At 40.7% G+C, this 10,858-nt stretch overlaps 1 protein-coding gene across 2 annotated transcripts in view; it reads left to right on the top strand.

Moving 5' to 3' along the window:
* The window catches only part of TXNRD3 (thioredoxin reductase 3), a 33,539-nt gene extending 23,362 nt beyond the window's left edge, over positions 1 to 10,177 (top strand). Inside the window, exons 6-14 of one of the 2 annotated variants that reach the window (XM_019536820.1) lie at positions 1,661 to 1,776; positions 1,901 to 2,126; positions 2,396 to 2,488; positions 3,000 to 3,076; positions 4,676 to 4,832; positions 5,095 to 5,202; positions 6,493 to 6,588; positions 7,821 to 7,955; positions 8,266 to 10,177. In XM_019536820.1, coding sequence (XP_019392365.1) covers positions 1,661 to 1,776; positions 1,901 to 2,126; positions 2,396 to 2,488; positions 3,000 to 3,076; positions 4,676 to 4,832; positions 5,095 to 5,202; positions 6,493 to 6,588; positions 7,821 to 7,955; positions 8,266 to 8,328 — 1,071 coding nt within the window. In that variant the 3' untranslated portion in view covers positions 8,329 to 10,177. The remainder of the gene's footprint in view (positions 1 to 1,660; positions 1,777 to 1,900; positions 2,127 to 2,395; positions 2,489 to 2,999; positions 3,077 to 4,675; positions 4,833 to 5,094; positions 5,203 to 6,492; positions 6,589 to 7,820; positions 7,956 to 8,265) is intronic. The other variant, XM_019536822.1, reaches the window with a different exon arrangement.
* Positions 10,178 to 10,858: the final 681 nt, after the last annotated feature.

Raw genomic sequence — 10,858 nt, 5'->3', positions numbered from 1 at the left:
CAGGGGAGCACGGGGGTGGGGAGGAGGTCCCCCTGCACGCTTGGTGGCCGACCCGGAAGTGGACCGGAAGCATTTCCGGTCCACTTCCAGATTTGCTGTCGAGCATGCAGGGGTCCCCCCCACACTCCTGTGGGGTGCTCCATCTGCCCCAACATTACAGCGTTCACAGACTGTGCCTGGTACCTCAAGGTATGTAGAAAAGACCTTTAAAGCGGTGTCTATGGCCAAGTCACTGATTCTCCAAATCGGCATTGAATCTTCATATTCGGACTCAGCCGAATCAAATCGGGACAGTGATCTGAATCAACAAATCAAATCACTGTCCCCAACTCAGTCTGAATCCCAATTGAATACGGCCTGTTTTCACACATCCCTATTACCTATGTCGGACATTGGAAGTGATTTAAAGCCTGATTAGTAGGGGTGTGCGAAACAAGCCATATTCAATTTGTTGATTCAGATCACTGTCCCAATTCAGATTTGGATTCAGCTGGAGCGTGGGGGAGCTCCCCACATGCTTGACAGCGAACCCAGAAGCTGACTGGGAGTGCTTCCAGTTCACTTTAAGGTCTGCCACCAAGTGTGCAGGAGGACCCCCCTGTGTTCCCCTGGATCAGTGATCAGCTACCTGGGTGCCCCCCCAGACCCAGGAGGCAGTTGCTGAACCAGGGAAACATGAGAGGGGGCCCCTCCGCATGCTCCCCGGTGGACCTTGAAGTGGACTGGAAGTGCTTCTGGTCCACTCTGGGTATGTTGCTGAGCACACTGGGGAGCCCCCCCATGCTCCTGTAGGATGCTGCATGTGCCCCAGCATCACAGCTTTCATGAGCTGCCTGCTACCTTGAGGTATGTAGAAAAAACATTTAAAGCTGTGTCTATAGCGGAATTTCTCCAGTTCGATTTGGAGAGATCTAAAGGGTCTCCTGATTCAATTCTGATTTGGAGATTCATCCACCAAATTGGGTCGAATCGCTGCTGGATCAACTCGGAGACTGAAGCTTTGCACAGCTTTACTGATTAGTGCATAGTTAACTAGGAACAACTGCCTGGTTCTAGTGTAAGTTGTATTGGTTATTCCAGCCTAACTGTCTGAAAGCCAAAGGGTAACACTGATGAGGAAGTATGTATTGCCTGGCTCCCCTTCTTCCAACCCTTTCTTTGAATCTTCACTGCAACTACTAGAGTTACATTTACCAGCTGGGAAGTATACCCGGTATAATGCACTATCTGAAAGCCTCTCTAGATTTCTGCCCCACAAGTCTCAGAGCTATTTGGAGAATTATTTTCTGGCACTGTAATTACCACTGAACTCTAATCTGGGTTTTCAAAGTAACTTTACATTGCAAGTAGGAATATCCAAGGTTTTTAAAGTTTTACATTAAAAGATAAGATCAGTTTAGCCGATTTGAACAAGATTTAAAATGTGATTTCTTATTCACTGTAACTAGTGAGATGAGTATTGATGGATGATGATCTTGAGAGATCTTATTACCGCTGAACTGCATAGTTCTAATATAATTTACCAATTTTCAGAAGGCTCTTCTGAAGCCGCCTACATTATTGGTTCCTTGAAGAATTGAAGCTGGTGGCAGGTGATACAATTTTCTTGTCATAACCTTCCTGGTATCTAGTAGTACATCTTTCTCTTTCTGTTTCCCAGGCAACAAATAGGAAAGGGCAAGAAACCTATCATACAGCAGAAAGATTTGTCCTAGCCACAGGGGAGAGGCCCCGATATTTGGGTATTCCTGGAGATAAAGAATACTGTATTACAAGGTGAGATGAAAAGATTTTAACAGAGATTGGTTTTTGTTGTTGTAAGTGCATTCAGAAAAATTTAAGTGAAATTGAATTGTATAACAACCTTTCAGTGTGTTCAGCCATATTCTTTTCTGTTTAGTGATGATCTCTTCTCCCTGCCTTACTGCCCTGGCAAAACTCTGGTTGTGGGAGCGTCCTACGTGGCTTTGGAGTGTGCAGGGTTTCTTGCCGGCATTGGTTTGGATGTGTCGGTTATGGTGCGCTCCATCCTTCTTCGAGGCTTTGATCAAGAAATGGCAGAAAGAGCAGGTGCTCATATGGAAACCCATGGTGTAAAATTCATCAGGAAATTTGTACCTATTCAGGCAAGTGCATTTGTTTTACTTTTTTTGTTTGTTTCATTGTTGGCCCAAAAAGCAGAATACAAAGCATGCAGGCTTCTTGTGATAAGATATCTTCTACAAAGCTAAACTCTTCCCAGAAGACAAGCTACAACATTCTGTACGACTAAGTATTTATAAGTATTTAATTGCTAACTGTACAAGCTGGTGGGTTGCGGTAGAGAAAGTAAGACAGTGCAGTAAGGTTCTGCCAGTCCAGATAAGTTTGCTTAAACCTGTGAATTTATTTACAGATTGAAAGGCTGGAAGAAGGCATGCCTGGAAGACTGAAAGTGGTAGCAAGGTCTACTGAAGGATCAGACATTTTTGAAGGAGAGTATAACACTGTAAGCAGCCTTATACTTGAGAGAGATCCCTGTTCTTGGCTGTAATGATGGCAGAAGGGAAAAAGCAGTTAGGTTCTCTTTAATGTTTATCAAAGTTTGCTTGCTTGCTTGCTTGTTGAAGCACAGAAGAGTGAAAAGATTAATATGCTGTCATTTTGCCTGAGTTATCAACCTGATATATGAGGAAAAATTTCCATTTGTTATTTATCTTGTAAGTATCCTACCAACACAACATAACACATTTAACCAGGGTACTGTAGGGTTTAACCAGGGTACTGTAGGGTTTACTCTTGTATCCTGTGCCATATGTAAGGTCATGTTGCTGTTTCTTTTATGTTGTTTTTTCCTATTACCTCTTTAGAACAAATAGAGATTACATCTGGCCTCTGTAGCTTCCAGGAGCTTAAGGAAAAAGTGGCTTCATTTATTCTCTCTCTGCTTTTTACTGGATGTTTTGAAACAGACTAATCATAACAGTGATTTACAGTAATTTTAGCTAACTTTGTTGTAGGTTTTGATAGCAATTGGCCGTGATGCATGCACCAGAAACATTGGTTTGGATAAAATCGGGGTCAGAATCAATGAAAAGTGAGTATTTAACTTGTCTGACATCTTCTTCATTTCAGTATTTTTTTTTTTTTATTTTTGATGAATTCTAGGTAGTAAATAGTGAGTTGACTTCAAAATTTAATAGTACACAGAGCAGTTAAACAGTTGTCCATACACCTGTCTCAAGAAAATGTGAGAGCATATTTTAATGTTCTCCTGCTAAAATTGAACTCGGGTATATTCTTTTAGGGCAATGTGTCAAACATGCAGCCTATGGCCCAGATCTGCTCTGTGGAGATGGGTCGCCTGCTGCTAAAATTGGGTGTTTTAGTTGCCCCTGGCAGCAGAGGAAAAGGGGAGGAGTGAGCGGCAGTGGCATTTAACTCTCTAGGTTCTGAACTACGCCAAAACAGTGCCAGGGCTGCTCATGGGTTGTCCAGCCTGCAGGAAGCCGTAGATTAAGTCTGCAGGGCCAAAAGAGTCTGACACCCCTGTTTTGGAATATAAACAAACCAATCACAGCTGGATAGGAGAGGACAGATTTAACTTTTGGCTGCTGCTTGCCTATGTGCATTTCCTAATCCCATGGCATGTGAAAGCTAAGTAATTGTAGTTACACCCTCAGAGGGGTGGGTTTACCACAGTTTTACTTTCATTTACCTTGTGGTAAGAATACACAGAAACAATTACTACAGTAGTAGCTGATGTGTGGGTAGGCCTGTTGGCTTCTTACTTCCTGTAATTTTTATCCATGTTTTTAAAGAAGTTATTTTTTCCTTAGTTCTACTATTTAAGAACTAAGGGCATTTTTACATGTGCTCCAAGAGTTGGGGGGTGCGGCACTTCAATTAGAGCAGCTCCATTTTTAAAGCACCTGGCACATCTTGTATCACCGTCCCTGCACTGAAAAATGGTGGCAAGGGCACTTTTGTTAAACTTTGTTGAATGAGCTTTAGTTAAAGTGCCCCTGCCGCCATTTTTCAGTGCAGCGATGCTGGCACTGATGCACAGTAATTGCCACGCCCCGGCAGACAATTAATCAATGTGCATTGGAGCAGCCTTGCTGCACATGTATAGGCACCCTAAAAGCTTAATCCCGTTCCTTTTTTAAAGTAGTTGCTCACTAGGAGTCCTGTTTTTAATAAGAAAATACATTACGTTATGACGGCCCTCGTGGAGTAATGAGACTGGTTTTTGTGATCTGCAAGTGTAAGATTGACATGCCTTGCTTGTTTTTACCTGTTTCAGTTAGTATTGTAAGCAAAGCAATAGCATCCCCTTGCCTTAACAGCTCTTAATTTTTTTTTGTCAATTAATGGACTTAACACTATTGCCTGGAGGGGGAGATGTACATTATTTCATCAAGCCACTATTGGATAAAAAGATCAGTCTAAGCTCGCTAGGTTCACAATTGTCAGATATGTACTTGTGGGCCAAACCTGTTCTCTGCAGGTTAAGTCCTGATGATTTGGAATTGAGGGGGACATGGGTAACTTACGACTTGAGGCTATAACGTAATATGATACATCCACAGTTTTATATGGGGCAGTAGTTAAAATTATTGTAAACTTTACATGTACCAGAAAAATCTCCTTTTGATTTCTCATTGGTATTGAAATGTGTACTGTTCTTAAAAAGGAATGGAAAAATACCAGTAAGTGATGAAGAACAAACCAATGTGCCTTATGTCTACGCTATTGGAGATATCTTGGATGGAAAACTTGAACTGACCCCAGTTGCCATTCAGGCTGGCAGACTACTAGCTCGCAGACTTTATGCTGGTAGTTCTATAAAGGTAAGATCATGTTCTAAGAATACATGGGCTTTAGCTCAAAAAAATGGGGTGGGGGGGGAGTGGCAAAACCTAGTCAGCCTGCAGACATTCTCTGGTAGTCTTGGTTTTTGTTCCAGCTTCACATAGCTATTGTCACAATATGCCATTGAGTGCTGGAACTAAAGAGTATTTGCTAATACAAGATGTTTCCTTTTTAAAACAAGGACAGCTTAGTTCCTCTTGAGTGCTGGACATGCACATCTAATTCCATTCTTCATTTCAGTGTGATTATGTCAATGTACCAACTACAGTTTTTACTCCTTTGGAATATGGCTGTTGTGGACTGCCAGAAGAGAGAGCAGTTAAAGAATATGGAGAGCATAACTTGGAGGTGAGAATCTGGAGGCTTTGTTTTCAAGGTGGTTTAAACTAGTCTTTATAAATAAAGTGGACTGCCAGAGGAGTTGAAAATATTGCCGATGTTTATACTGTGTCCCTATTTGAACACTTGTGATTGTCAGCAGTACTGAAACAGTCAGTCAAGTAACTGAGAACATGTCTTCCAAAAAATCCAGGAGCCCTTGAATAAGATGAGTTTGCATGTACTTCTTGAAGTTCTGCAGCTATACAAATCGAAAGGGGCGGGGTGAACTTTAATTTCCATGGAACGGGGCACAAGCAGCTTTTTCAACCAGCACTCCAAAGTTATTTACCATTTCCCCAAATCCAAGGTGACCCCCTTGTAATCGCATTCTATATCCATAGGAAAAATGATAAATTGTTATAGTTTTCCATGTGTAGAATCTAATTGTGCCCCCTCACACCGGCATCCTCCCACACATGCACACTTTGTCACCTGTACTACCCTCCTACCCCCCTCGCTAGTGCTTTTGGTCAGCTGTACCAGTCCCGTTCCAGCCAGTGGCATGGAGCCACAGGGTGCTTGACCAGGAGGGGGCTGGAGCTAGCAGCAGTTAAAGTTGTGATGGCAGCTTTAGCTCCAGCCCAGTCACAGGGTCAGAGGTACTGCTGCTGCAACAACTGCTGCCTGGCCGTGTAGGGGGTCAGAGCTGCTGTGTGTTCTGTGCCTTGGCCTGGAGCTTGAGACGGGGGGGGGGGGAACCTCCATTTTGGTTTTGAGTAAATACAGTAGTACACAAGTTCTTTGCTAAGTTTGTGTTTGGAGATTCTTAGGACTATACCTTTTTGTTGTTTATATCTTGCCTCCTTCAAGTGTACATGTCGCTTCATTTACTTTTTCAGATTTCAGCACAAACATAGGAGTAATGAACAACCATATATAACACCATAGGAAGTTGCACTAAGGTTGCTCCACATTCAATAAAAAGACCGTATTTGTATGGGGTTTTTATGGCAGTGTAACAAACCACTTTAAGAGCAATGTTAAATAAAAGCCTGCTAGTTATGGACAAGTTCAATCTGTGTAAACTGTCTTTTAATTGCTAATATCCCTGCTTATTTAGAAAGAAGGGAGGAGATGGAAACTATAACTAATGCATTTTAATGAATTGCATGCATATTTCCTCCAATATATGAAAGCTTGGTTAAATGTGTATAATTAAAAAAAAAAAAAAAAAAAAAAAAAAAATCCCAGGATTTCTGAGCAGATTCTAAATTAGGAAACGTGCATATCTAACGCTGCTTTCCCTTGTTCCCTTAGGTTTATCACACTTTGTTCTGGCCACTTGAGTGGACAGTACCCAACAGAGACAACAATACTTGTTATGCAAAGATTATATGCAACAAACTTGCAAATGTACGTAGCTATAAACTGTGGTATGTGCAGTATGAGAGATTCCCAGGATGAAAATTCTATGTCACTCCTCTGGTCTGTAATGTTAGGATGCATTTGGCTTCCTTGAGGTCAGGGGTTCTAGCCATGTGTCCAGTTATGCACTTGTTTAGTTAATACAGTCTCCAAGTACATTAGAAACTTTAACTACTGGATCTGGGGAGCAAATTTTAACTCTTGGGTATTTGAGCAGATTGAACAAGTGGGTAGTCTTTATAGGATGACTGTTTTGTTATTCCTTAGCAGGAGCATATTTGGAAGTAAATTGGTACGTCAAGTGAATGTTGGGGTAGCTTTGCTCTTCAATGTTCACAGTATAAAAAAATGTTTTGGTGGGTCATTTTAACCTGAACCTTGTATTGCTTGTGTTTTGCATGATATGCCATTGTGTATTTAGCCACAAGTATGTTCTTCTACATCTCTTCTGCTCATAAAGGCATATTGTTTCCCTTAGCAATTCAGCTTTTTCCAGTAATGGAAAAGATGACTTTTATAGTTGTTTCATAGCATCCAATGCAAAACCCCCCAAAACTTTATTGCCTTTTATTAAAGCATTTATGAGGACAAGTATTGGTCGTAGAAAATGCTATGGTCTTTTTAGACAGGCTGAGAGGAGGTGAGCTTTAAATTTAATCTCTTCCTGAACTTTTAACTTGAGATCTGATCTGTTCACAAAGCCATCTGTTTCAAACTTAATGTTGAAGCTTCACTGAAGGAACTACAGGAAAAAAAAAAAACACCTGGTAGAGGGGGGGACCTAGCATAAACTTCAGGTTTTTTGGGGCAAGAAAAGCTGGAACGGATGCCGAATAGGTGGATGTTTACATACAAGTCACTAGTATGGTCAGGCATTAGTATCCCACATCAACGACTGCTCGCAGATGTCTGGCAACAATTGCTTCAGTTGTGATAGAATACTTGTTTTAAAATTTATCTGAAAACACAGTTTTTGAAAATGTCCCCTACTGAATAATGTAAAGCACCCAAGATTTTGGCTTGTTTTCTTTCTACCTTCTGCCTTGCTTTGGTAACCAGTAGCCACTGCAGGCAGTACCCACTTAATTGCTTAAATTTATTTGTTTCTTAAAACTCAAGTACAGTAAACTTGCTCTATTCCGCTTAGTTGCTTGAAAGAAATAGCCAATGAAGTTGTCTCTAAATATAATGAAAGTGGCATTCTTTCTCCTCCTTTTAAGAACCGTGTCATTGGATTTCATGTTCTTGGCCCCAATGCTGGTGAAATTACTCAAGGCTTTGCTGCAGCAATAAAATGTGGTCTGACAAAAGAACTGCTTAATGAAACGATTGGTATACATCCAACAAGTGCCGAGGTAAGTGGGGAAACTGGAGCTTCAAGGCAGGAGTTCATTACCACTGAATGGGGAGGGAAGTTGCCTACTTACAAGACAAGACTTCTGAGTTCAATCAGTGTCATCCTTCTGTAAATTGTACAGATGTTGCTTTGATTCCTGAAGTGAGAAATTTACAGTAAATGGTAATTTACACAGTCTGCAGCTCAGTTTCTTTAAGTGATATTGGAAGACTAGCTTAATGTAGTCTTACAGGGGGGAATCAATTGCAGTTTGCATTACTTCACAAAATATGATTAAATCCAAGCAGTAATTTTCTGGTTTCTTGCAGGTGTTCACTACCATGAATGTTACAAAATCTTCTGGACAAGAGATTACTCAGGCTGGCTGCTGAGGTTAAGCCCTGCTGTTAAGCTGTTTCATGCCATGTACATTTATCTCTGTAAAAGGCTTCCGTGTCCAAATACACTCTGGTAAAACAAATGAAAGCAGCAGTTACACCAGTTGTATTGCAACCAGAAATAGTACATTGGCAAGGCCTCCTCAGTAGATGATGGCAGTGAAAACAGCATAACAGCGGGGTAAATTGGAACTATCCATCCTGACTTGTGGGGTATGGCACCAACGTGCTTTCTTGACGTTCCAGCTCAGAACCTTTTTCTGAGGTGAGCTGTGACTGATGACTACCTCGCAAAGTTGGGAAACCTTGTCATCCGGTCAGATGACTGAGCTTCCTTCCAAATGAACTTCTTGAGTCGCACAAGCTAAAGTTAACTTTTGGTTTTGGCTCCAACTTTGTGTTTTGTATGAATGCTTTAGACATAAAGATGAATGTATAATTGAGTTACTTTGTCAGTAGCTTAGCTTGAAAATTCATGGTGTCATCTGTGTATCTGTTGCTAACACGGATTTTTCTTTTCTCTTTTGCCTTAATTATATAAATATCCCATTAAGGCAAATGGGTGTAAGTCAGATACCAGAAGCTGAGAAGTGCACTTAATGCACTCGTTAACTTTTCACTTTTTTCAAACATTTTGTTCAAACCCCAAATAGATCATAGTTGAGAGAATCAAATTAGCCTGTCTTAACCTTGACACTTTAAGGTAAAAGGTTTTCATAGTAAACCTTACCATATGTGGGTTGAAGTCCATTAGAGTGTAGCTGTCTACTTGCAGTCCAGCTCAAATTTAGTTTCTACCCCAAGTTTAAAAAAAAAAAAAATGCTAACCTATGTTTCTGGGCTTCCTGTTTATTTTTTGGGGGTGGGGGGGTAAATTGGAGCATCTGTTCTACCACGTAATCTGTCCTGTTATACCTCCTAGGAAATGTACTATATGGACTATAATGGACAACTCTTTTTAATTCGAAGTGTACCTTGCAACAGATACGTGACTGTGCTATCATGCCTTGTATAGTTTCTTCTGTGGTCAGTCTGAAGCGCTTTTTTTTTTTTTTCCCACCGTACCCCCTCAAATTATTTGGGGAAAGTGTGAGTTTGGCTCTTCATTTTTGTCTAAAGAGATGTTCTGAGAGAGTATTCCAAACACTGTAATATTACATGAATGGGTTTTAACTATTTAATCTGTGGCATATCATGGAATTTGAAGTTCAATAAACAGTTGCATATTATTTGTGGTGTCTGACTTGCTCTATGATAAACATGAGTGAATGTTTAAAAACCTAAATTTATATAGTACTATAAGCATGTACAATAACCAAGTTTGAAGTCCTTTTATAGAACTGCGTAGTTTATACTTACCTAGAAGCAAGAGATTTCCTTCTCCTTCCTGGAAGACTTATTCAAGTAGTCAGACATACTTATGTGTCCTGGACTTGAACCTAAACCTGGAACTACTCTGCGTATCAATGTTTTAGTGGAGAGGAATATGTCACTAATTCTGTCACAGGAACTACACACTTCAGGAGGAAGATCTCTAGACAAATACTGCAGGAATATTAGGTGTATAGAAAGGATTCCAATAGGATTTGGCCAAAGTTAGCATCAACGTCTATTGTGAAAGGAGCTACAAATCTGTCTGGGATTTGTAAAACTACAAATGGATGGTTGATTACTCTGCTGGACCTCATGGTAATGACTTAATTGTTATAATCTGTAACATGTACAACCTGTCTGTAACATGCTTATAATATCTAACTTCTCATACATGAGAGGGGAACTTGGCCAATACGTGTATGTTCTAAGCCTCTTAATACTACTTATTAAAGAGCTGGTGTATACTAAACGAATTTGATCCTTAAAGAGTCCATTTACAGTAGTCTCATTAATGTGTGACAGTACCTTTTGATACAGATTTAATAGGGCAGCAAGCTTTCATTGTTCTTAAAGAAATGTGAGGCCTGATGTAAAAACTGCAAGAGCTGAGGAAATCAAAAAGCTTTCTTTTTTTACCCAAGGTTGGTCCTTTTGCTACTGGGGAACTACCAGTGGTGTTTGACCTGGTCTGCAACAGGGTTGTGAAGCCAAGCTGTGACGTGCACAAAATGATGACTATCGGAGTATTCCATTTTGAAGGAACATCGATTTTTTTGGGGGGGACACAACTGAAGAGTATTACTGTTACTGGAAGCTCCTGTGGCATGGTATAGAAAACTAAGCACACAAATTTTAGTTCAGCAAACTTGTATACAGTAGAAAGAGATGTATGGTGCTAAGCCATGTCGGGTCATTTGCCAATAGCTGCTGCACTCTCCCAATAAGTGAAGGCGGAGGGAACTTTCACGGATAATCCACAAGAACGTATCCCCCTTGTGACTCGCTTGTTTGATGGTTTTATTTAAGCAGTGTTTTGCTTTAGACCTCCTCATGGCTTTTTTGTGACTGCTGATCACTGATATAAACTCATTCAGTAGGATCTGGGTGGTAATGGAGAGGCATCCCCTATCTCAGTGTTATTTCATTGTTA

The sequence above is a fragment of the Crocodylus porosus genome, unplaced genomic scaffold (genome assembly GCF_001723895.1).
Source record: "Crocodylus porosus isolate Cpor-Errol unplaced genomic scaffold, CroPor_comp1, whole genome shotgun sequence".
Classification (NCBI taxonomy): domain Eukaryota; kingdom Metazoa; phylum Chordata; order Crocodylia; family Crocodylidae; genus Crocodylus; species Crocodylus porosus.
The sequence above is the reverse complement of the archived record's forward strand: the minus strand, read 5'-3'. Positions and strand labels throughout refer to the sequence as shown.